Raw genomic sequence first — 27,227 nt, 5'->3', positions numbered from 1 at the left:
TCATTCTCCTGCCTCAGCCTCCCGAGTAGCTGGGACTACAGGCGCCCGCCAGCACGCCCGGCTAATTTTTTCCTATTTTTAGTAGAGACGGGTTTCACCGTGTTAGCCAGGATGGTCTCGATCTCCTGACCTCCTGATCCGCTCGCCTCGGCCTCCCAAACTGCTGGCTGCTGGGATTACAAGGGTGAGCCACGGCGAAGGCCCGCCGCGGGTAGTTTTCCACTTTCCCGCCAGGCCCGACGCTGCTCTGACGCCACCGAGGCGCGCCACGTCGTGACGTCAACTTTCGCGCCGGAAGTGTAAGGCCGGGCAGCCCAGCTGAAGGCAGTAAGCTGGCCTCTCCGTTGCAGGATAGTTCTGGGATACCGGGGCAAAGGGTCGTGAGAAGGCCCGGAGGCGAAGTCGAAGAGAATCAACTGTGCCCTGGAGAAGAGAAGCTCGCCCATTCCCGACTGGGAGCCAGCTTTCAGTGAAGATGGCAGGGCCAGAACTGTTGCTCGACTCTAACATCCGCCTCTGGGTGGTTCTACCCATCGTTATCATCACTTTCTTCGTAGGCATGATCCGCCACTACGTGTCCATCCTGCTGCAGAGCGACAAGAAGCTCACCCAGGAACAAGTATCTGACAGGTCAGCGCCCTCCCTTCTCCTGCCTACCTCACACCGCCGTGACCTTGGGCAAGAAAGTGCAGGAGTTGTGTCAATTTGCCTAGGTTCACGTCGCGTCCCCACTGGCAGGATGACCTTACCCGTTATCTCTGTGTTTCACTTTTGTCCTCTGTGAAATGGGGATGATAACAGTACCTGCTTCGTAGACAGGTAGGAATCAAATTAGATGATGTCTGTAAAGCCCTTAGCACAGGATCTAGGACGTATTGAGTTTTGAAAAAAACGGTGCTGTTAATCCTTTACGTTAGTCGCCAACCTTCGGTGGGTTTACCTATGAACTATCCCATCCTACCCTTTCGTTGAGAAGAGTGCCAGGTGCGTTACTGCTTTTAGTCTTTGTAACATCCAGTCAAGTGAGTGTGATAATCTGCATTCTACCAAATTACTGTACCAGGAGTCGGACCTGGCGGGACTGTAAGCTGAGATGCTAAGTACCAAAGCTCTTTGCAGTCTGTAAAACTGCTGTTAGAGATGTAAGGAATTGTAGTTATCATTTCCCCCCTAGAGTGGAGGCAACTTCCTCACATATTTCATTGCAGTATTTATTTATTTATCTACGTATTTACTTATTTTTGAGACAGAGTTTCGCTCTCGTGGCCCGGGCTGGAGTGCGGTGGCGTTATCTCAGCTCGCTGCAACCTCCGCCTCCCAGGTTCAAGCGATTCTCCTGCCTCAGCCTCCTGAGTAGCTGGGATTACAGGCCCACACCACTACACCCGACTAATTTTTGTATATTGTAGAGACAGGGTTTCACCATCTTGGCCAGGCTGTTCTCGAACTCTTGACCTCAGGTGATCCACCTGCCTTGGCCTCCCAAAGTGCTGGGATTACAGTTGTGAGCCATCACGCCCAGCCCCTCATTGCAATATTTATATACAGAGACAGGAATTTGATATGATTTTAGATGGTTATCTAGACATGTACCCCTTCATATTAAAGTAATAGTTTTCTCCCAGCTACTTGGGATGCTGAGGCAGGAGGATTGTTGGAGACCAGCCTGGGCAACGTAAGGAGACATTGTCTCTTAGAAAAACAAGCAATTTTCAGTCAGTTCTGATTATGTTCAGAAACCATCTCAGGTAAGTGCTACTATATCTTTAGCACCCCCCTCTCACATTAATTTCTCGTTTTAATAAAGAGAGTAAGCCTCAGGCTAAGAACTTTCCACAGGTAATAGTATCTAGTTAAAATTTAATAATGTTGTTTTGTTTCTACTGTACTGAAGTTACTTTCTTTTTTGTGACAATACTGTATTTCCATTTGCTGGTAATTTAAAGATTCCTTTAAAATCATATAGATGGGAAAAAAGTTGATATATAAAAAGTATTAAATATGTAATGATACAAGTGCTAGACAAAAATTCTGACCCATGGCATGAGAATGACTGAAGTTTATTTAGGAAGCACTGCTGTAACATTTCCCAATTATGCCAAGAAGAATAGTAACCATTTACTCTATCAGGCACTATGCGAAGCACTTGTATTCATTAACTTATTTAAAACTCAAAACAACTCTATGAGGTACTTATTGTTGTCTCATTTTATAGAAACTGAAGCTTTAACAAGTTCCACGGTCACACATGGTGACATTCAGGACTTCACACCAAGCCTTCTGGTCTTGGGCTTTTTCCACTATACCACAGCGATCACTATCTTTCTGTAGCATTAGTTTTAGAACTGACCAGAGCCAGCACCCCACCCTGGAGTGAACCTTAAGAAGTCAACTTACTGGCTGGGTGTTGTGGTGGCTCACCCCTGTAATCCCAGCACTTTGGGAGGCGGAGGTGGGTGGATCATAAGTTCAGGAGATTGAGAACATCCTGGCTAGGATGTTTCTACTGAAAATACAAAAAATTGGCTGGGCGTGGTATGCTGGGCACCTGTTGTCCCAGCTACTCAGGAGACTGAGGCAGTAGAATTCCTTGAACCCAGGAGGCAAGAGCTTGCAGTGAACTGAGATCATGCCACTGCACTCCAGCCTGGATGACAGAGTAAGACTCTGTCTCAAAAAAAAAAAAAAAAAAAAAAAAGTCAACTTACTGCTTGAGTGTGGTGGCTCACGCCTGTAATCCCAACACTTTGAGAGGCCAAGGCAGGCAGATCACAAGGTCAAGAGATCAAGACCATCCTGGCCAACATGGTGAAACCCTGTCTTAACTAAAAATACAAAAAATTAGCTGGGCGTGCTGGCACGTGCCTCTAGTCCCACCTACTCGGGAGGCTGAGGGAGGAGAATCACTTGAACCCAGGAGGCGGAGGTTGCAGTGAGCCGTGATCACGCCACTGCAGTCCCGCCTGGCGACAGAGGAGGACTCCATCTCAAAAAAAAAAAAAAAAAAAGTCTGTTTATCACAGAAAGAAAGGCTGTAGAAAAATGCAAAGTGGGCCGGGTGCAGTGGCTCACGTCTGTAATCCCAGCACTTTGGGAGGCCGAGGCAGGTGGATCACGAGGTCAGGAGATCGAGACGATCCTGGCTAACACGGTGAAACCCGGACTCTACTAAAAATACAAAAAAATTAGCCGGGCGTGGTGGCAGGTGCCTGTAATCCCAGCTACTTGGGAGGCTGAGGCAGGAGAATGGCGTGAACCTGGGAGGCGGCCCTTGTAGTGAGCCGAGATGGCGCCACTGGGCGACAGAGCAAGACTCCGTCTCAAAAAAAAAAAAAAAAAAAAAAATACAAAGTAGAGAAAACTCAGACATTTAGCATTTTTTGGCACATAAATTTTTCTTATTTTAGCCTTAAATTAGCGCTAAGGCAGATACTCCTAAATACATTTTTACAATTGAAGAAAAGGGATCCTGGAAAAGTTAAGTAGTCTTCCCAAAGTAACCAAAGTAGGGAAATATTGTGCCTATACTTGAACTCAGATCAGTCTCACTCCCAGTTTAAACCCTCTTGAACCATGATTCCTGCTGTCGTACATTCTCTACCACGATTTTCTGCCCATGGTTCACTATTAGAGCAATGGTTCTGAATTATATCAGATCCGAAGCTCTCTTTTGTAACCCCAAAATGAAATTCACAGTTAGTGTAGTCTGTTTACAATAACTTTTTTTTTTTTTTGGAGACCAGTCTCACTCTGTTGCCCAGGCTGGAATGCAGTGGCACAATCTTGGCTCACTGAAACCTCTGCCTCCCCAGCTGAAGTGATTCTCCTGCCTCAGCCTCTTGAGTGTCTGCGATTACAGGCATGCGCCACCATGCCCAGCTAATTTTTGTATTTTAGTAGAGACGAAGTGTGAGCCATCACACCCAGCCAAGAACATTTCCGTAACAAGGAATGTAACAGTCGGGCACAGTGGCACATGCTTGTAATCCCAGCACTTTGGGAGGCTGAGGTGGGCAGATCTTTTAAGGTCAGGGGTTCGAGACCAGCCTGGCCAACATGGTGAAACCCCATCTCTACTAAAAATACAAAAATTAGCCGGGTGTGGTGGCGTGTGCCTGTAATCCCAACTACTCGGGAGGCTGAGGCAGGAGAATCACATGAACCTAAGGACTGGAGATTACAGAGAGCCGAGATCTTGGCACTGCACTCCAGCCTGGGTGACAGGAAGACTCCGTCTCAAAAAAAAAAAAAAAAAAAAATCCACAGATTACCACACGTACCCCTAGAGGGCAGTACCACCCCCATGAGGAACCAACCACTGCTCTAGAGAAAACTCAGTGCCTCTGCTCATAATTGCTGCATCCCTTAAGTGAGGTAGCTGGATTATACCGGCTCTTACATGGAGTGGCTCAGCCTCATCAAGTCATCATTTGACTTCGGTAAAATACTGTACACTCTGAACCAGCCTAAGTCCAAGAAAAAGATGTGTTTTAGTTGTAAAACTTTTTTTTTTAAGAGACAAGTCTTGCTGTGTCCCCCAGGCTGGAGAGCACTGGCACAGTCAAGGCTTACTGCAGCCTCAACATCTCAGGCTCAAGTGATCCTCCCACCTCAGCCTCTCGAGTAGCTGGGACTATAAGCGTGTACCACCACCCTCAGCTAATCTTTAAATTTTTTGCAAAGATGGGGTCTCCTCTGTTGCCCAAGCTGGTCTCAAACTCCTGGTCCAAGTGATCCTTCCATCTCAGCCTTCCAAAATGCTGGAATTATAGGCATGCACCACTGTGCCCAGCGGTATAAAACATTTTTCTAAATATGCTATAAATGTCCATTAGCAGCCAGGCACGGTGGCTCACGCCTGTAATTCCAGCACTTTAGGAGGCAGAGGCAGGCAGATCACGAGGTCAAGAGATTGAGACCATCCTGGCTAATACAGTGAAACCTGTCTCTACTAGAAATACGAAAAATTACCCGGGCATGGTAGGATGCGCCTGTAATCCCAGCTACTCGGGAGGCTGAGGCAGGAGAATCGCTTGAACTGGGAGGCATATGTTGCAGTGAGCCGAGATTGTGCCACTGCACTCCAGCCTAGGCGACATAGCAAGACTATGTCTCAAAAAAAGAACATTTCCATTCGCACCAGGCATGGTGGCTCAAGCCTGTAATCTCAGCACTTTGGGAGACCGAGACAGGTGGATCACATGAGGTCAGGAGTTCGAGACAAGGCTGGCCAGCACGGCGAAACCCCATTTCTCCTAAAAATACAAAAATTAGCTGGGCGTGGTGATGCACGCCTGTAGTCTCAGCTCTCTGCAGGCTGAGGCAGGAGAATCGCTTGAACCAAGAAGGCAGAGGTTTCAGTGAGCTGAGATCACGCCACTGTACTCCAGCCTGGGTGGCAGAGCGAGATGAGACAATGTCTCAAAAAAAAAAAAAAAATTTTTTAACAGGTTTTAAGCGAAAGCTGTAAAATACATGAATAAAATATATTAGACTAGGTTTGGGGATACAGTATGTGTAAAAAATGGTTCTCAGACTTGACAAATATTCTACTGACTTTTTGGAAAGGAAGAAACACTGATTCTTCAGAATATGGAACTCTGGTTTGAGAAGTACTGATTTTAAAGTTTTATTCTAAGAAAATATCTTTCAGGCCTGGTGCAATGGCTTATATCTATACTCCCAGCACTTTGGGAGGCTGAGATGGGAGGATCCCTTGAGCCTAGGAATTTGAGACCAACCTGGCAACATAGTAGACCCTGTTTCTGCAAAAAACAAAATAAATAGAAGATGTTCTTCAGTTGCAAATTACAAAGCTTTATCTTTATAACAGTACAGAGACTTATTTTTAGATATTCATGAAAATAAAAATACAAAATTAAAAACTTCTTGTAGAATTTTCTAACTTCAGAGAACATAGCTATGGATCTCAGCTTAAGAAAGCAAGTGTTTAGAAAATACAGGATAATTTACGATTGCTTATTTAGGTCTTGAAATACATCAGGGTGACGATACTCAACTTCATTTCTACAAAATTGTTCAGCAGTGTAAATGTAGGAGATCTAGATGAATTCCTCTTGATTACACTGCCTGGGAAAGTCTTGAGTTATCGTAGACTGAACAAGTGTTTTCTCGTTTATTTTTCTGGAGACAGGGTCTTGCTTTGTCACCCAGGGTGGACCAAAGAGGTCGAGGCTGCAGTGATTGAGGCTGCAATCACAGTGGTGCGATCATGGCTCACTTCAGCCTCGATCTCCTGGGGTCAAGTGATCCTCCCACCTCAGCCTCCCGAGTAGCTGGGACTACAGGCACACACCACTGCACCTGGCTAATGTTTAAATTTTTTTGTGGAGACAGTGGTCTCATTATGCTGCCTAGGCTGGTCTCGAACTCCAGGGCTCAAGCGATCCTCCCGCCTCAGCTTCCCGAAGTATTGAGATTACAGGTGAGAGCCACCACGCCTGGCTGTGAACAAGGTTTTTGATGGCCTACCATGTGCCTTGTACTCTGCCGCATGCTATTGGGTACAGTGTAAGACAAGGTCACAACCCTGCTCTCAGAGTTTCTGTTCAAGTGATAAAATATGCAAAGGGAAAAATAATAGACATTGTTAATCTAGTGCCTAGGATGTGCCAGGTAGAGTCATATAAGATCATATATATGGGCCGGGCGTGGCGGCTCAAGCCTGTAATCCCAGCACTTTGGGAGGCCGAGGTGGGCGGATCACGAGGCCAGGAGATCGAGACCATCCTGGCTAACACGGTGAAACCCCGTCTCTACTAAAACATACAAAAAAAACTAGCCGGGCGAGGTGGCAGGCGCCTGTAGTCCCAGCTACTCGGGAGGCTGAGGCAGGAGAATGGCGTGAACCCGGGAGGCGGAGCTTGCAGTGAGCTGAAATACGGCCACTGCACTCCAGCCTGGGCGACAGAGCGAGATTCCATCTCAAAAAAAAAAAAAAAAAAAAAAAAAAGATCATATATATGAAGAGCTCAGCCTAAAATTCTCCACTTGGCTGGGTGTGGTGGCTCACACCTGTAATCCCAGCACTTTGGGAGGCTGAGGCAGATGGATTACTGGAGTCCAGGAGTTAGAGACCAGCCTGGGCAACATAGTGAGACCCCGTCTCTACAAAAAAAAAACACACACACAAAAGTTTGCCAGGTGTCATGGTGTGTGCCTGTAGCCCTAGCTACCCAGGAAGCTAAGATGGGAGGATCACTTGAGCCCCGGAGGTCAAGGTTGTCATGAGCCAAGATTGTACCATTGCACTCCAGCCTGGACAACAAAGTAAGACCCTGTCTCAAAAAAAAAAAAAATCCTTCATTAGTTTCCTTTTGCTCTTAAGACAATGATCAAAATACAGTGGGACCTGGCTGGGCACGGTTTTTCATGGCTGTAATCCTAGCATTTTGAGAGGCCGAGGCAGGCAGATCATCTGATGTCAGGAATTCGAGACCAGCCTGGCCAACATGGTGAAACCCCATCTCTACTAAAAATACATGAATTAGGTGGGTGTGGTGGTGCGTGCCTGTAACCCTAGCTACTCGGGAGGACGAGGCAGGAGAATCACTTGAACCCAGGAGGTGGAGGATGCAGTGAGCTGAGATCACACCACTACACTCCAGCCTGGGTGACAGAGCAAGACTCTGTCTCAAAAAAAAAAAAAAAAAATACAGTGGGACCAGATGATTTTGTATATTCTGGCTCTTGCATACCTCTGAAGTCTTGTTTTCACCACATTTTCTGTAGTTCTCCTTCTCCCAGCCATATGGCCTTTGCTCAGGTCCTCAGAGGCAGAGTGTTTACTTCTATGAGGCTTTTGCCCATTTTGTTTACACCAGCACTTTGCCAAGGTAATCCTCACTCATCCCGAAGAGTCCAGCTTAATCCTACATCCTCAGCAAACCCATCTCTCAGATCTTGACTTCCCAGACTCCATCACCTCCCGTTTATGCACTCCTCCAATACCATCCATCTCTCTTCCTAGGACACGATAATTGAATTTCACATTTATTCCTCTGGTTATTCGGTTAATGTTTTTCTCCCTCACTAGACTTTGACCGTCATAAGATACGTGTATTTCGATCACCGTTCTTCAGGTCACCTGGCACTTAGAAGTTCAAGAAATATTTGTTCAATGAAAGAATAAATCTACCCTTGTACAGCATATGAATAGAGACTTAGGGAATTTAAGTGACTTGCTCAAGATCCCATGGCTAATAAGTGGCAGAGATGGGATTGAACCCATGTGTTCAACTCCAGAGCTTAAGTTTTTACCCATTACTCTAGATCCAGTGCTTCTTAGACTGTCAATGGTGAAGGACCAGTTTTGGGGTTTTTTGTTTTTTAAATTTCTAATTTCTCGTAGGCTAATACTTTTGTAAAATATTTTGATCATGTATTTGGATGTTGTGACAATGTCAAATTATTATAAAAGTCTCTAAATCCTTACTCTCAATGTCTGTGCTTATCACAGACCAGCATTGGAACATTGACCACACTTTGAGTATCTTTAGCACCCAGGGAGCAGAATGTATTACATGTTGCCTCTGTAGCCCTGTAGATAAAGTAGAGAACTGTATAGCATAATGAGCTCAGGAGGAAAGTGGAGAGAATTCCATGAGGGCCCCAAGCATTGGGAAAAGCTTTGTGGAGGTGCTGAGGTTTGAAAAAGGTGTTAAGGCATGATGGTGTAGAACTTGGAAAGGAAAGGGCACTGGAACATTCCCAGCATGTGGAGAAGCTAGAATATGTGTAGTGTGAAAAGGGAGACCCCAGCGGTACTGACTGCTTAGAACAGGTGGTTTGTATTGAGTAGAGAGAGAAAGCCAAACACAGTTTTTTTGTTTGTTTGTATTTTGAGATGGAGTCCCGCCCCAGGCTGGAGTACAATGACGTCGACTACGCTCACTGCAACCCCCCATGTTCCAGGTTCAAGTGATTCTCCTGCCTCAGCCTCCCGAGTAGCTGGGATTACAGGCACAGACCAGCACACCTGGCTAATTTTTGTATTTTTAGTAGAGACAGGGTTTCACCATGTTGGCAAGGCTGCTCTCAAACTCCTGACCTCGTGATCCACCTGTCTCGGCCTCCCAAAGTGCTGGGATTATAGATATGAGCCACCGTGCCCAGCCCCTACCAAGCACAGGTTTTATTATGTTCATTTCTGTCCATAATTTGTTTTCACGTTTCAAGAAGATTTCCATTATTTTAAGAGCCTTTTCCTCTCTTCCTCCTTTAATGAACTTTTGAGTACCTAGAAAAAATTAATATTTTGATCTCTGTTTTATTTGTCATTTGCATCTTAGCAACACTCATTTGTTGCATAACACGATGTTCTTTTTTTTTTTTTTTTGGAAGCAGGGTCTTAACTGTTGCCCAGGCTGGAGAGCAGTGGCACCATCTCATCTCAGCTCATTGCAACCTCTGCCTCTCGGGCTCAGGTGAGCCTTCTACCTCAGCCTCCTGAGTAGCTGGGACTACAGGCACGTGCCACCAGCCTGGATAATTTCTGTATTTCTTTTTTTTTTTTTTTTTTTTTAGAGACAGTGTCTTGCTGTGTTGCCCAGGCTGGTCTCACACTCCTGGGCATAAATGATCCACCTGCCCACTTTGCCTTCCAAAGTGCTGGGATTAGAGGCGTGAGCCACCACACCCGGCCTAGCACAATATTTGATGATGAACTACGGCTCTAATAGTTAATTTAAGTTCCCCTAGTAATTTCGTTTATTTATTCAATAAATGTTTACTGAGAGCTTTCTAACAGTCTGACTCCCAGGTAGAATTTCTATTTGTCCATCAGATAGCAACCCTCTCAAGGCCTGTTCTCATTTCTCTGTAGGTAAGAAGAAATTCCTTCTTTTATCCTCACTCTTCTCCCTTTGTCCTGACCCCAGATCTCCTGAGCAGTGTCCAGCTATTCTTTTCACTCAGAGAAGGCGTCTTCCTAGCTTATTATCAAATAAGCAAAAGCTGGATGTAATGTCCCAAATGTACCTTCCTCTGAAATATTTATTTGTTCAGAAACATAGTCACTTCTGAAAAATACTTTTCTGAAAACCTAATTGTTAGGTTAAATATGTTTATGGTGGTTTCAAAGATACTTGTATTTTGGAAAGTTTCCACACAGAGCTGTTGCCAAATAGGCCCTCTCTTGTGTTTAAACGGTTCTTCTACTTGACTCTCCGATTTTCTTCTAGTGTTTCACTTTTAAAAATCTCATTGTGTTGGTTGTATTTTTCAGTCAAGTCCTAATTCGAAGCAGAGTCCTCAGGGAAAATGGAAAATACATTCCCAAACAGGTACTCATTTATCTTTTATTAAAAAGCTCGACGATTCACTGTTGGGCAGTAGATATCTGAATGTTTTATAAGGGGACTTTGGGGAAAGCTGAAGGTTGGCAACTTAGTAATTAAGCTGTGGCCTGGTGGTGTTTGCTGTCATGGTGACCTCACCTTTCTTAGGAAGTTGTTTTTAAATGTGACTCAGCTAAAGTGTCTAAAGTGTCAGGTCGCCTGCCAAGTAGGCTGAGAGCTCTAAGCAGAACAGCATATCCTAAAGGTCGTCTGACTAAGTCCCTGGGGAGTAATTTGACAATCTGCTGTGTCATAGTTCTTAGACTTAAAATGCTTTTTTTTTTTTTCTTACTAGTCTTTCTTGACACGAAAATATTACTTCAACAACCCAGAGGATGGATTTTTCAAAAAAACTAAACGGAAGGTAGTGCCGCCTTCTCCTATGACTGGTATGTTTATTCCTTTCACTCATCTTTAAGGAAGATTTTTAACATAGGTCATTGAGTGGGGTGTGGTGGGTGGGAGAGAGGGCAGGGAGGGTGTCATTTTGTTTAAATGTTAAATTGCAGAAGATAGTAATCTTAGACCTTAGAAATCATCTAGTACAGGGATCTATGGAAGTGGAATTCTCTTTTTCAGTTAGATTTTCTGAGAACCCTAATGTATAAAGTGGATTAAAAAAAATAGTTGTCAGCTGATGGAGTGGGGAGGCCACAGCTGTTGTCCCTGGGTCTCTCCTTATTGCTGTTCTCAGGACCCAGGGTTCTAGGGAGCACAGTTGGAAAAGCATTCCAGCCTGGCTCTCACCCAGTGCCTGGATCCCCTTTCGACAGATGGCTGCCCAGCTTCTGCCTAAATGAGGAAGAGCGCGCTACTTCGAGACGTGCCATTTTGTTGTTAGATGTGATTGTTTGGTCTACCCTACAGTTTTGGCTCTAACATTTTCTACTTCCACTGATCCCAGTCATGTGAAAAATACAGCATGTTAAAAGTAAAACAGGCCGGCCGGGCGCGGTGGCTCAAGCCTGTAATCCCCAGCACTTTGGGAGGCCGAGACGGGCGGATCACGAGGTCAGGAGATCGAGACCATCCTGGCTAACACGGTGAAATCCCGTCTCTACTAAAAACACAAAAAACTAGCTGGGCGAGGTGGTGGCGCCTGTAGTCCCAGCTACTCGGGAGGCTGAGGCAGGAGAATGGCGTGAACCCGGGAGGCGGAGCTTGCAGTGAGCTGAGATCTGGCCACTGCACTCCAGCCTGGGTGACAGAGCGAGACTCCGTCCCAAAAAAAAAAAAAAAAAAAAAGTAAAACAGGCCAAGTATGGTGGCTCATGCCTGTAATCCTTGCATTTTGGGAGGCCAAGGCAGGTGGATTGCCTGAGGTCAGGAGTTCGAGACCAGCCTGGTTTACATGGTGAAACCCGGTCTCTACTAAAAATACAAAAGTTAGCCTGGCATGGTGGCAGGTGCCTATAGTCCCAGCTACTTCGCAGGCTGAGTCAGGAGAATTGCTTGAACCCAGGAGGTGGAGGTTGCAGTGAGCCAAAGTCCCATCACTGCACTCCAGCCTAGGTGATAGAGCAAGACTCTGTCTCCAAAAAATAAAAATAAAAAAAAAAGGAAAACAAAGTAATTTGTTGTTTTGTGTTGACTCTCCTCTCATTTTAGTACCATTCACTTCTTTAGGTGAGACAGCCAGCTATTTTAAACCCATAGGGAAGGTAGTATAATTAATTTGTTTTTAAGAGTGACTAAGGTTGTATGGAGTTCATTTTTTAACAAGTTTTAAAGAAAATTTACAAGAAACAAAAGACCATTAAATATATGAGAAGTTACTTGACCTCACTAATAATCCATGGAATACCAATTAAAACAAGATACCTTTTTTTTTTTTCTGAGATGGGAGTCTCATTCTCTCACCCAGGCTGGAGTGCAGTGGTGGCGATCTCGGCTCAATGCAGGCTCTGCTTCCTGGGTTCACGCCATTCTCCTGCCTCAGCCTCTCGAGTAGCTGGGAATACAGGTGCCCGCCACCATCTAGGAAGGGGGTTCTATTAGAACTTCCTAGAAATTCTAAGAAGTTCTCTTACAGAAATACATAAACATGCAGATGTATGTGCAAGATAATTGTCGGCAGCATCATTTATCATTTATTGGCAAAAACAATGGAAACAATCCATAGGTCTACTCAAAAGTGATTGGTGTGACCACACTGTGGAATCCTATGCAGACATTAAAAATATTGAGACTGGGTACGGTGACTGACGCCTGTAATCCCAGCACTTTGGGAGGCCAGGGCAGGCAGATCACTTGAGGTCAGTCAGGAGTTCAAGACCAGCCTGGTCTGGTGAAACCCCGTCTCTACTAAAAATACAGAATTAACTGGGCATGGTGGTGTGTGCCTGTAATCCCAGCTAGTTAGGAGACTGAGGCAAGAGATTCACTTGAACCTGGGAGGCGGAGGTTGCAGTGAGCTGAGATCATGCCACTGCACTCCAGCCTGGGCGATAGAGTGAGACTATGTCTCAAAAAACAAAACAAAACAAACAAACAAAAATGCCCAGCGCGGTGGCTCACGCCTGTAATCCTAGCACTTTGGGAGGCCAAAGTGGGCAGATCACACGAGGTCAGGAGATCGACACCATCCTGGCTAACATGGTGAAACCCCATCTCTACTAAAAATACAAAAAATTAGCTGGGCGTGGTGGTGGGCGCCTGTAGTCCCAGCTACTTGGGAGGCTGAGGCAGGAGAATGGCATGAACCCACGAGGCGGAGCTTGCAGTGAGCTGAGATCGTGCCACTGCACCCCAGCCTGGGCAACAGAGCAAGACTCCGTCTCAAAAAAAAAAGAAAAAAAAAAAGGAAATATTGAGAGGGAGCTATTCAGTGTGGAAATACAATCCACAATATATTACTAATAATAAGCGTAGTAGCATAGCATCTCCGTTTTGTGTGTGTGTGTATGTGTGTGTGTATATATACACACACAAATACATAAAATTTGTAATGTGTGTATGTAGAGAGAAAGATGGAAGGATATACAACAAATAGTTAAGTGTTTAGAGAATGGGCTTAAAAGAACTGTCTACATCATACATTTTTATGTCATTTGATTTTTTTTACAATAAACTTATTTTAATTATCAAGTACATTAAAAATTTACAGAAAATCAGGAGGAAGTCCCTGGCAACAGAGGTAAAACTTAGTGGTTTCTCGTTTGTGCTTTTGTCTTAGATCCTACTATGCTGACAGACATGATGAAAGGGAATGTAACAAATGTACTCCCTATGATTCTTATTGGTGGATGGATCAACATGACATTCTCAGGCTTTGTCACAAGTAAGTTACAGACCCAGCCGACTTCATGTTACCCAGAGAAATTCAAGTACCACTGAGACACTAATATCATAGGTCGTATGTTTTCTTGTGTAAACTGATAATAGTCTTTGAACAAAAAATTTACTATGTGATGACTTTTATGGCTTTTGCCCAAAAATGTTCCTAAGTTCATGATGTGGATGCTTTTTAGCCAGATTAGATTCAAGCAAGTGACTTGCTAGCTTGCTTCCAAAACTAATATGGTATTCTAGTTGAGCAGGATAAAGGGAAGCATATTTCTATTTTGACTTCATTTGCTAGGTGTTAGGGTGAGTTTTCTATTTGTTTATAAGTTGATTTGATTTTGATCAATTTGGTTTCTTAGTAACATAGTTCTATGCTTCTATATTCCACTTAGAGTTTAACAGATTGGTGCAAGTTTTTTCCAAATTTCAGGTCACAGCTGAGTTTGAGTCTCTGCTTCCTCAGTAAGCTAGAAGCGAGTATTATTGAGGGAAACTAGAGCAGAGTGGCATTTTGACTGTCTTTTCTTCAGAAATTGCCACAGATTTCCTTGTGGAAGTCGTTTTCCAGAAGCTATGTGGCACAGAGTTCCCACCTCCTCTGGGAAAGATTCACACTTATTCTAAAAATAAAACAGCTCAGAGTGGTTGTGAACTTTTTCTTCTCTGCAGCCAAGGTCCCATTTCCACTGACCCTCCGTTTTAAGCCTATGTTACAGCAAGGAATCGAGCTACTCACATTAGATGCATCCTGGTAAGAACTTTCTTTTGTTTAGTAAAAATACAAACCACACTTTGGGAGGCCAGGGTGGGAGGATCACTTGAGCCCAGGAGTTTGAGACCAGCCTGGGCAACAGAGTAAGACCCTGTCTCAAAAAAACGAAAACAGGTGGGGTGCAGTGGCTCACGCCTGTAATCCCAGCACTTTGGGAAACCAAGGCGGGCAGATCACGAAGTCAGGAGATCGAGACCATCCTGGCTAACACGGTGAAACCCCATCTCTACTAAAAATACAAAAAATTAGGGCCGGGCGCGGTGGCTCAAGCCTGTAATCCCAGCACTTTGGAAGGCCGAGACGGGCGGTTCACGAGGTCAGGAGATTGAGACCATCCTGGCTAACACGGTGAAACCCAGTCTCTACTAAAAATACAAAAAACTGGCCGGGCGAGGTGGTGGGCGCCTGTAGTCCCAGCTACTCGGGAGGCTGAGGAAGGAGAATGGCGTGAACCCGGGAGGCGGAGCTTGTAGTGAGCTGAGATCCTGCCACTGCACTCCAGCCCAGGCGACAGAGCAAGACTCCGTCTCAAAAAAAGAAAAAAGCGGGCGCGGTGGCTCAAGCCTGCAATCCCAACACTTTGGGAGGCCGAGACGGGCGGATCACGAGGTCAGGAGATCGAGACCATCCTGGCTAACACAGTGAAACCCCGTCTTTCCAAAAAAAAAATACAAAAAACTAGCCAGGCGAGGTGGCGGGCGTCTGTAGTCCCAGCTACTCGGGAGGCTGAGGCAGGAGAATGGCGTAAACCCGGGAGGCGGAGCTTGCAGTGAGCTGAGATCCGGCCACTGCACTCCAGCCTGGGCAACAGAGCCAGACTCCATCTCAAAAAAAAAAAAAAAAATACAAAAAATTAGCCGGACATGATGGTGGGCGCCTGTAGTCCCAGCTACTCAGGAGGCTGAGGCAAGAGAATGGTGTGAATCTGGGAGGCAGAGTTTGCAGTGGGCGGAGCTTACAGTGAGGGGAGATCGGCCACTGCACTCCATCCAGCCTGGGCAACAGAGTGAAACTCTGAAAAAAAAAAAAAAAAGTAAACAAAAATCACACAAACCAAAATCTAAAACCAGTGCCCCTTAAAGATGAGGATTTCTGGCTGAGTACAGTGGCTCACACCTGTAATCCCAACACTTTGGGAGGCCAAGTCGGGCGGATCACAAGGTCAGATCAAGACCGTCCTGGCTAACATGGTGAAATCCTGTCTCTATGAAAAATACAGAAAGTTAGCTGGGCACGGTGACTGATGCCTGTAGTCCCAGCTACTCAGGAGGCTGAGGCAGGAGAATGGCATGAACCCAGGAGGCGGAGCTTGCAGTGAGCTGAGATCGCGCCACTGCACTCCAGCCTGGTCGACAGAATGAGACTCCATCTCAGACCAAAAAAAAGTTGAGGATTTCTAATTTGCATACTTCATTGGAATCGGTTTTTAAAGGTTTTTTTTTTTTTTCCAAGACTGAGTCTCACTCTGTCATCCAGCCTGGAGTACAGTGGTGCGATATCACTGCAACCTCCGCCTCCTGGGTTCAAGTGATTCTCCTGCCTCAGCCTCCCGAGTACCTGGGATTACAGGCGTGCACCACCACATCCGGGTAATTTTTGTATTTTTCGTGGGGACGGGGTTTCACCATGTTGGCCAGGCTGGTCTCAAACTACTACTGACCTCAAGTGATTCACCTGCCTCGGCCTCCCATAGTACTGGGATTACAGACGTGAGCCACCACGCCCGGCCAAAAGTTTTTTTTTTATTCTTCATTGAAACCCCACTCAAAATGTCATGGGTGGTTTATGGCAACTTTTACATAAGTCTAGCAAAAGGAAAGAATGTGTCATCTCTTTTCTGTCACAATTGGGGGCTTAAAAATGCAGGGGTGGATGTATCAACCCCCAGAAAGTTAAAAGTTTAAGCCAGGAGTTCTGGCCATTAAATCATTTTTAGTAATACCTGGAGCTTATGAGAGTGGAAGTTTGTATTATTTTTTTTTCCAAAGTACATTACTATTAATGATAATAGTTTTCATTAGTTCTAGTCACTGTGCTTAGCATTTTCCATATTTTACCCTCATAGCAATCTATGAAACCTATGTAGGAATTGACATTTGACGACAGTCTGTCCAAATCCAGCACCCATGTATTATTTACCACTCTTTATAATTTTTAAAAAGAGATTTCTCCTTCTGAATACCACTATTTTTTTTTGAATGACAGAATAAGACAACTTAAAATCTGAAAAGCTCTTAGGAAATACTGCTACAGTATCTGGAACCTAGTAATGCTGCTTCACGTGGCCTCTCCAGACTCTTTTGCCTGTGGCTTCCCGAAGACTGGCATAAAACAGAGAAAAAGAATAATGGACAAAATGGGGATTACTAGTGGTCATCTTGACTACTTGGTTTGAGCAGAGCCCTCTAGGATGTGTGGGAGGAGCAGGACAGGCCAGAGGCTAGGAAGTCTGGGCCATGCACAATTCTGCTAGAGAAGAAAAGCTGTGCATTATATGAGTAGCATGAGTCTATTCAACTTTTACCTTCCGGTCTCCTTAGGCTAAACAAAAACTTCATGGGTTGGAGAAAAGCTTATTCATCTTTTCTCAGCATCCAGAGAGGCATGTGACTAAAATGATATCATGGACAGAAGGGAGACTGGAACCCAAGTGTACAATTACCACTGTGGTGAGATCAGCAACATTGTATTCCGACAGGCCATTTACTTACCTGCAGCCTATGGAGTAACCAGAGTAGACTCTTGCCCTTATGTGACCCACTTGTTGGAATGACTATGGATCTTTCCGTTTATCATTTTCCATCTCACTTTTGGTTTTAGCTTTTATTATATGCAAGCCTATTTATTTTATGGAGGTTGAGTAGGAAACATAAGCTAAAGGAAGCCTCAGTGATATAGTTCAAAACTTGGAATGGCTCTCCCAGTAGCTATAGTCCTCGGTACTATGTTTTCTGAAATCCACCTCTCATCCCTTCTTGTAAGTACGGAACACACCCAGTGGCTCACGCCTGTAATCCTAGCACTTTGGGAAGCTGAGGTGGGCAGATCACTTGAGGTCAGGAGTTCGACATCAGCTTGGCCAACATGGTGAGACCCCATCTCTACTAAACATACAAAAATTAGCCAGGCATGGTGGTGTGTGCCTGTAGTCCAAGCTACTCAGGAGGTTGAAGCAGGAGAATCTCTTGAACCCCAGTGGCAGAGGTTGCAGTGAGCCGAGATTGCGCCACTGCACTCCAGTCTGGGTGACAGAGCGAGACTCCGTCTCAAAAAAAAAAGGTATGGAACACACCAACACTTGTGATTTCCTCTCAGGAATGGAATTCAGAATGGGAGTCGTCTTTGGAGTTTTAAAATATAGTTCTGTATTGTTTAGACTGCTTTAACAACTTGTATTTCTTCTGTGGTTGTGCTTTGGATGAATATAGCCCATCCAAGGTGACTTCTTTACAACCACTGAACAACTTTGGGTGGTAGGGAAGTGGGAACTGCATTACTCTCTGATATAATAACTAACCACACCATTTTCCTTTTACTTTGCCAGGGTGAGTTCTGCATCCTGGTACTTCCTCAATGTATTTGGGCTTCGGAGCATTTACTCTCTGATTCTGGGCCAAGATAATGGTAAGAAGCATGTCAGGTTTACTAACCAAATACTTCCATAGATGAATCATCCATGTTAGAGCCAGAAAAGTCTTGTAGGTTATGCTGTTTGTTACCATAGTCAAATAAAATGTTTCCTTCCTTCAGTTTCTGAGGTATTCTGAAAGACTCTTAAAAATTCCAGGGGTCAAACTGAAGATCTCAATTCTCTCTGGCAATGACTGGGACAGTATTTGATTCCCCAGAATCTGATACCATCATGTGAGGGATCCACCACCAGCAGTGTAAGCCTGTGAACCTAAAGCTTAAAGAAGGCCTGGTTTGTCAGTCATTTCACTGACTAGAGCCCTTGCCAGTACTAATCCTTGCTCTCTTGTTTACTGGCCGGGACCTCAGAAAAGTTACTTAACAAGTTACTTAACTTCAAATTTTCTATTTGCTTATCTGTAAATAAGGACTTCATTAGTTAACCTGCAGGGTTATTAGGAACAGATGAGGTAGAATATGCGAACCACTTAGTGAAGTACTTGGCATACAGTAGTTGCTCAATAACTGGTGCCTGTTATTGTTGAAATTTGAAATGAAGTTTAGAGCTTCCTTTAGTGATCTCTTTTTTGCTGTTACTATCCCCATTTTTCAGGAGACACAAAGTGACTTTCCTAGAGTCACATAGCCAGTGGGTGACAGGGCCAGTCGTGAGGCTGTAGTCCAGTTCTCTAATCTAAGCACATTCTTCCCCTGGGGTGCTGGGGTGCTTGCTGAGTCCTGGCACTCATGTAAGTGTGTCTTATGCTACAGCCGCTGACCAATCACGAATGATGCAGGAGCAGATGACGGGAGCAGCCATGGCCATGCCCGCAGACACAAACAAAGCTTTCAAGGTACACTGCATTCACCATTCAAAGCCGCAGCAATGCTCTGAAAGGTGTTATCAAGAGCTATTTTAAAAATAGCTTCCTTGCAGGGAGTGTTGTGTAGTTCCATCGTTTTAATTTAAACTTAGCAAAAACATAGTTTACACGTCTCTTTTTCCTGAGACAGAATCATCTATTAAGTAAATTGGAAATTCTTGGTACTTTTACCAGTTTTTAAATGCTCACCAGAATTTAATCCACACTATCAATGATGCCGTAAAATAATCCAATCAGAGGTGCTAGGTAAACATTTAGAATAATTTGAATGTTTTTGAACCCCATAGATATCAGATATAAATTGCATTAAAAAAAATTAATACTGGCTGGGCACGGTGGCTCACGCCTGTAATCCCAACACTTTGGGAGGCCAAGGCGGGTGGATCACGAGGTCAGGGGTTCAAGACCAGCCTGACCAACCTGGGGAAACCCCGTCTCTACTAAAAATACAAAAAAAATTAGCTGGGCGTGGTGGCAGGCGCCTGTAATCCCAGCTACTAAGGAGGCTGAGGCAAGAGAATTGCTTGAACCCAGGAGGCGGAGGTTGCAGTGAGCTGGGATTGCGCCACTGCACTCCAGCCTGGGCAACAGAGCGAGACTCCATCTCAAAAAAAAAAAATCAATACTAAGAGCGTTTTCACAAAAAGGTTCTAGAATTTGCATAATTTAGCATGATTTTTGTGGAACAAAATCTCACTGTGTTTCATGATAAAAACTAGAAAGAGAAGGGAAGTTCCGGCCAGGGACAGTGGCTCACACCTGTAATCCCAGCACTTTGGGAGGCCGAGGCCGGCGGGTCACCTGAAGTCAGGAGTTTGACACCAGCCTGGACAACATGGTGAAACCCTGTCTCTATTAAAAATACAAAAATGGGACAGGTGTGGTGACTCACACCTGTAATCCCAGCACTTTGGGAGGCCAAGGCAAGTGGATCAACTGAGTTCAGGAGTTCAAGACCAGCCTGCCCAACATGGTAAAACCCCTTTTCTACTAAAGATACAAAAGAAGATTTGCTGGGCGTGGTGGTGGGCGCCTGTAATCCCAGTTACTTGGGAGGCTGAGACAGGAGAATTGCTTGAACTCAGGAGGCAGAGTTTGCAGTGAGCTGAGATTGCACCATTGCACTCCAGCCTGGGTAACAAAAGCAAAACTCCATCTCAAAAAAAAAAAAGAAAGAAACAAAACAAAACAAAAATGAGCTGGGCACGGAGGCATGTGCCTATAATCCCAGCTACCCAGAAGGCTGAGGCAGGAGAATCGCTGGAACCCAGGATGCGGAGGCTGCAGTGAGCTGAGATCGTGCCACTGCACTCCAGCCTGGATGACAGACCAAGATTCTGTCTCAAAAACAAATAGAGAAGTTTCTCAGCCTGATAAAGGGCATCTGTGACAGACCCACAGCTAACATCATACTCAATGGTGAAAGACTGAAAGCTTTCCCTTCAAGATCAAGAACAACACAAGGATGTCTGTTCTTGCCATTTCTATTCAGCATTGTCCAGGATGTACTAGCCAGGGCAGTTAGGCAAGAAAAAGAAATAAAAAGTCATTCTGATTAGAAAGGAAGTAAAACTATCTCTCTTTGCAAATGGCATGGTGTTGTATATAGATCATCCTAAACAATCCACAAGAAAACTAACAGAGCTAATAAATAAGTTCAACATACAAAAATCGATTGTGCTTCTATATACTGGTAATGAAGAACTGGAAATGAAAGTAAAACAATTTTATTCATAATAGTATCAAAAGGAATAAAATATTTAGAAGCAAATCTAACGAAAGAAATGGCCTTGGCCGGGCATGGTGGCTAACGCCTGTAATCCCAGCACTTTGGGAGGCTGAGGCGGGCAGATCACGAGGTGGAGAGATCGAGACCATCCTGACCAACATGGTGAAACCCCATCTCTACTAAAAATATAAAAATTGGCTGGACATGGTGGCGCATGCCTATAGTTCCAGCTACTTGGGAGGCTGAGGCAGGAGACTCACTTGAACCCGGGAGGTGGAGGTTGCAGTGAGCCAAGATTGTACCACTAGACTCCAGCCTGGTGACAGAGTGAGACTTCATCTCAAAAAAAAAAAGAAATGGCCTTTTGTTAGATTTAAACTGATATGCTGAAAAATTACAAAACATTGCTGAAAGAAATGAAAGACTTCAATAAATGGAAAGACATCCATGTTCATAGATTGGAAGACTTAATATTATTAAGATGGCAGTACTCTCCAAATTTATCCACAGATTGAACACAATCCCTATCAAAATCTTACCTGCCTTTCTTGCAGAAATTGACAAGCTGCTCCTGAAGTTCACATGGAAATTCAAGGGAATCAAAATAGGCAAAAATGTTGGCAAAACTGGAGAACTTAGATGCTGTGGTTTTAAAGCCTATTACAAACCTGTAGTAATCAAAACTGCACAGAAATAAAAACTGGCATAAGGAGAGATATAGGTCAATGGAATAAAATGGAGAGTTCAGAAATAAACACATCTATTTATCATCAATTGACTTTCAAAGAGGGTACCGAGACTATTCATTGGGGAAAGAATAGTGTCCATTCAATGAATGGTGCTGGGAAAAGGATATCTACATGCAAAAGAATGAAGCTGGGCACCTATTTCACACCATGTACAAAAGTTAAGTCTAAATGGTTCCACAGGCATGGGTAGTGCAGAAGAAAAAAAAAAATTAGGTTCAAGTTAGCTTAGATGTGGTGGTGCATGCCTATAGATGGGGACACCACTTGAGCTGAGGAGTTTGAGGCTGCAATGAGCTATGATTGTGCCACTGCACACCAACTTGGGTGACAGCGAGACCCTGTCTCAAAAAGAAAAAAGAAATCAAATGGGTCAAAGACCCGAATCTTTAATATTGCATGATCTTACTTATATAAAATATTTGGAATAGGAAAATTCACAGAGACAAGGAAGTAGGTTAGAGGTTACTGAGGATGGGATGGGGACAGTGGGGAGTAGTTGCTTACTGTGCGCATTTTCTGTTTAAGGGGACATAAAACTTTGGAAACGATAGTAGACATGGGTATACATTGTGAATGTCATTAATGCCACTGAATTTTATATCTAAAATGGTTAAAATGGTGTATGTTATGTTACATATATTTTATCACAATAAAAAAATAAAAATTTGGCTGGGCACAGTGGCTTACACCTGTAATCCCAGCACTTTGGGAGTCCGAGACAGGCAGATCATTTGAGGTCAGGAGCTTGAGACCAGCCTGGCCAACATGATGAAATGCCATCTCTACTAAAAATACAAAAATTAGCTGGGCGTGGTGGCACGCCCCTGTAATCCCAGCCACTCAGGAGGCTGAGGCATGAGAATCGCTTGAACCCGGGAGGCAGAGATTGCAGTGAGCGGAGATCGCACCATTGCAGATGCAGGGGTTGCAATGAGCCAAGATGGCACCATTGCACTCCACCCTGGGCTACAGAGTGAGATCACTCTGTCTAAAAAAATAAACAACTAAAAAACAGTGAGAGGGCCGGGCACGGTGGCTCACGCCTGTAATCCCAGCACTTTGGGAGGCCGAGGTGGGCGGATCACAAGGTCAGGAGTTTGAGATCAGCATGGTCAATATGGTAAAACCCCGTCTCTACTAAAAATACAAAAATTAGCCTGGCGTGATGGCAGGTGCCTGTAGTCCCAGTTACTCAGGAGGCTGAGGCAGGAGAATCACTTAAACCCGGGAGGCGGAAGTTCCAGTGAGCCGAGAACGTGCCACTGCACTCCAGCCTGGGTGATAGAGCGAGACTCCATCTCAAAACAACAACAAAAAAACAGTGAGATACCACTTCGTGTCCACTCAGATGGTTATAATAAAAAAAGATGAACAATAACAAGTGTTGGTGAGAATGTGGAGAAACTGGAACCCTATTGTTGATGATGGTGCAGCCACTTTGGAAAACAGTTTTTCCACCATTCCTCAAACAGTTAAAACATAATTACTGTATGACCCAGCAGTTTTACTCTTAAGTAAATACTCAAGAGAACTGAAAACATATGTCCACACAGAAACTTATGTGAGAATGTGTTCAGAGCATCATTCATAATAATCAAAAAGTAGACATAACCCAAATACCCATCATCTAATGAAAGGATAAACAATGGAATATTTTTGAATATAATGTATGTTGTATATACAGTAGAATATATACAATGGAGTGTTATTCAGCTATAAATAAGAGTGGAATACTGAATCATGTTAAACAGGGAAGAACCTTGAAAACATGCTAAGTTAAAGAAAATAACAAAAGGCCACATATGCCCAGAATAAGTGAAAAAAGATATGGAGATAAAGTAGTAGTTGCCAGAGGTTGTGGGAGGTGAATAATGGGAACTGTGTACTGTTTGGTATGTGGTTTCTTTTTGTTATTAGATAATAACAAAATGATTATTAGATATTATATAGATATTGGTGGTGGTGGTTGCACAACGAATATACTAAAAATCACTAAATTGTACACATTAAAGGGGTAAATTTTATGACATGTAAATTATATCTCAAAAACCCACTCATGAGCTAACATTTGTATTTCACATTAAATAAGCTTACTTTATCTATCTATCTATCTATCTATCTATCTATCTATCTATCTATCTATCTAGGGTCTCACTGTGTCACCCAGGCTGGAGTGCAGTGGTATAATCCTAGCTCACTGCAGCCTTGAGCTCCTGGACTTAAGCATTCCTCCCACCTCAGCCTCAGTACTGGTGCATGAGGAGCCAGTACTACAGGCACACACCACCACACCCAGCTAATTTTGTATATAGATGGGATCTTACTATGTTGCCCAGGCTGGTCTTGAACTCCCATCCTCAAGTAATGGGAGTTCCAAAGTGCTGGGATTACAGGCGTGAGCTACCACACCTCGCAAGCTTTTTTTTTTTTTTTTTTTTTTTTTTTTTTTTTTTTTTAATTTATTTTTAAAGACGAGGTCTTACTATCTCTAGGCTCATCTAAAGATAGGTTGTCCAGGGCAGTCTCAAACTCCTGTACTCAAGCTATCCTTAGCCTCAGCCTCCAGAGTAGCTGGGACTGTAGATGTATGCCACTGCACCCACCTCATAAAGCATTTTTTAGACACTCACTAATTTAAGGCAAAGTAGTCAGATTAATAGAATATTTGAGAGATGTAATTTCTTGGAAAATTCTGCAAATTTATTTCTGCTCAACCTATTACTAGTTTATGTCTAAATGATTATATGCCAAAACCATTTTTTAGTTCACACCATCAAAGTCTTTATTCCAGTGATTAAAAATTACTGGACTCCCACAAACTGTAATGAAGTGCCATTGTGTATCTGGACATAAGGAAGGAGTAAGTGTTCTTAGGCCCACTGAAAATACCCCAGCCATTTATGTCAAAGCATTGTGGACCATGCACCATTTAAACCAGATGACAAGTCCCTTGATTAAAGAGCTGAAAATCAGCACTAATTTGTCTATTGTACATCCCTCGAGAGTACTGTGGGGCACAAAGGTGCTTAGTGAGCGTGAGCTGATAGACAGGTTAAGCGCTGGGGACTTTGCAGTCAGACCAAAATTTAAATCTCAGCTCCATTAGCTCCTAGTGCCAGTGGCCTTGAACAAATTATTTGACCTCTTAGCCTTAGTCTCCTTATCTATAAATTGAGGGGTGGCACGAAGAGGGGGAGGGGAGGATGGGGGTAGCAGCATTTCCCCTGTAGGATTGAATGAGCTTATACATGTGGATAGCGCACTCCAGCTTTTGGCCTAGAGTAAGTGGTCACTGAAGGTTAGCCGCAGCTGTCAGTAACAATTCCCTCTTCCTGCCGGGTGTTCTCTTCCATTACAGACAGAGTGGGAAGCTTTGGAGCTGACGGATCACCAGTGGGCACTAGATGATGTCGAAGAAGAGCTCATGGCCAAAGACCTCCACTTCGAAGGCATGTTCAAAAAGGAATTACAGACCTCTATTTTTTGAAGACTGAGCAGGGATTAGCTGTGTCAGGAACTTGGCATTGCACTTAACCTTGTAACTTTGTTTGGAGCTGGCACCTCTCAGAATAAAAAGGAGGATGCAAGAGCTGGCAGGCATGCAGCAAGGCTTGTTCTTGTCTGGGCTGGGTTCCCCTTTATGTTTGAAACTAGAGGAAATAGGAGTATGCTGAGCAACTTGTTATTTTTAAAATGTTGTAAATGTTCCTTTTGGTGACTTTAGTAATGAAAGTCAGAGAAAGGGGGAAACCTCAAGCTACTGATAATATATAAAATCTTGGCCGGGCACAGTGGCCCACGCCTGCAATCCCAGTACTTTGGGAGGCTGAGGCGGGTGGATCACGAGGTCAGGAGTTCAAGATCAGCCTGGCCAAGATGGTGAAACCCTGTCTCTACTAAAAATACAAAAAAAAATTAGCCGGGCGTGGTGGTGGGCACCTGTAATCCCAGCTACTCAGGAGGCTGAGGCAGAGAATTGCTTAAACCCAGGAGGCGGAGGATGCAGTGAGCTGACCTCGCACCGCTGCACTCCAGCCTGGGAGACAGAGCAAAACTCCGTCTCAAAAAAAAAATATATATATATATATATTTTTATATATATATATACACACACACACACACATATATATATATCTTAGCAGAAGCCCAGTCTTCAGAGGAAGCATTGTTAATTATAGCTAATGATTATGTGCAGTCAGTCTGACATCTGGCCACAGTAAACTCCTGTTTTCTTGGGATCCAAACACCCTGTGTTTTACCATTAGTTTTGTTAGTATTGTTAACTTTCTTTACACAAGTAAACCATTTCCACTACCAAAGGTTTAGAAACTATGGATGAACAAAATGAATCTCCTTGTATTGTTCATTTTGAGCCTACATAGAATAGAGACCAAATATGTCAAAACCTAATTCAAATAAACTCTCTTCAGAGTGAATACCCAGGGCCAGGACAGACTCGGCAAACCTTCTATATCACTTAATTCTGCCCAGCGAAAATCAGTGACCCTGAGGCACTGCCAGATTCTAAAGTGCCTTTGGGATCATCAGAGACCAGCCATAAATAATGCAAAATCTTGATCTGGATGTCAGTATATGAAATCTTATCAAATCCATTGACAAATCGGTGCGATACTGGAAATGGCTACTCCTTTGGGTGAAGGACCTCACTTCCCAGTTGCTGGGAACGAAGGAGAATTTACATATTGCTGCAAGAAGGGAGAGACGGCAGTTGTTGGTAGACACGTGGATAAGGGGCCCAAGAATAATTCCGTCTGGATTAAAGGTCCCAGGGAAGTGACAGGGTACCATTGCTGTACCAAGAGGTGAATATAATTTGCATGTTGAGTGCAGTCATGAAGAACAAATGACTCTTGACTCCACACATTAAACCATCCTGTTTTCTTTGCCTGTGAAAACGTTGCCTCTGTAAGTGACTGACAGCCTCCTGCCGAAAGGTAGGACTGTCTATCTTGGACCAGTGCGGGGAGTCTACAATGAAAGAGATGTGAACCTTGCCCTCAGCTCACAAGAGAGAGACACATAAGAACTTTTTAAAATTTTTTTATTATTTTTTTAGAGATGGTACCTCACTATGTTGCCCAGACTGGTCTTGAACGTGTGAGCTCAAGCTGTCCTCCTGCCTCAGCCTCCCAAAGTGCTGGGATTACAGGCATGAGCTACCATGCCTGACTAAAAGAGACCTTTTTTTGAGGTCACTGAATCTGAGAATCTGGCATCTCTGACCCTGGCCTCCAGAGCAACATATGTGGGCATAGACACGCACACGTCCCTCTAAAGCTTATTCATAATGACCCGCAGACCCAAGTTAAGAAACCCTGACCTTTAACAATAGTCAAAATGGCTGCTTACACCAGATATAAAAGGAACAAGTGTTCACAGGGGAGCTAACCTTTGACCTGGGTCTTGAAAGACTTCCCCTGTGTGGAGGGCATTCCAAGCAGAGAAAACAGAATCAGCAAAAGCCCATGGATTAAACTGTCTGCAATTCATTGCACCCCAAGGAAGTGGGGAGTGGTCCAGTATGCCCTGGAAAGGTCCAGGTTGGGTAGCATGCAAATGGTAATTGGTGATTGAGTGGTAGCCACCTCGTTCCTCTGCATCAGGAGCATTTGAGTCTGCCTCTTCACTCACACAAGGTTTTACCTTTTTCCCTTGTTAGCAAAGGTGGGTGGTTAAAGTGTGTGTGACCAGCCTGGCCAACATGGTGAAACTCCGTCTCTACTAAGTATACAAAAATTAGCCAGGCGTGGTGGTGTGCACCTGTAATCCCAGCTGCTTGGGAGGCTGAGGCAGGAGAAT

At 44.1% G+C, this 27,227-nt stretch overlaps 1 protein-coding gene across 1 annotated transcript; it reads left to right on the top strand.

Moving 5' to 3' along the window:
- The first annotated feature begins 9 nt into the window (after positions 1-9).
- EMC3 (ER membrane protein complex subunit 3) lies at positions 10-26,310 on the top strand. The gene is made up of 8 exons (XM_010369389.2): positions 10-630; positions 10,247-10,304; positions 10,654-10,747; positions 13,534-13,638; positions 14,313-14,394; positions 17,960-18,039; positions 18,817-18,899; positions 24,766-26,310. Exons 1-8 carry the CDS (start codon positions 476-478, stop codon positions 24,892-24,894), a joined length of 786 nt encoding a protein of 261 aa, XP_010367691.1. The 5' UTR covers positions 10-475; the 3' UTR covers positions 24,895-26,310.
- The last annotated feature ends 917 nt before the right edge of the window (positions 26,311-27,227 follow it).

This window comes from Rhinopithecus roxellana, chromosome 1 (genome assembly GCF_007565055.1).
Source record: "Rhinopithecus roxellana isolate Shanxi Qingling chromosome 1, ASM756505v1, whole genome shotgun sequence".
Classification (NCBI taxonomy): Eukaryota; Metazoa; Chordata; class Mammalia; order Primates; family Cercopithecidae; genus Rhinopithecus; species Rhinopithecus roxellana.
This window is presented reverse-complemented; position numbering and strand designations above follow the sequence as displayed.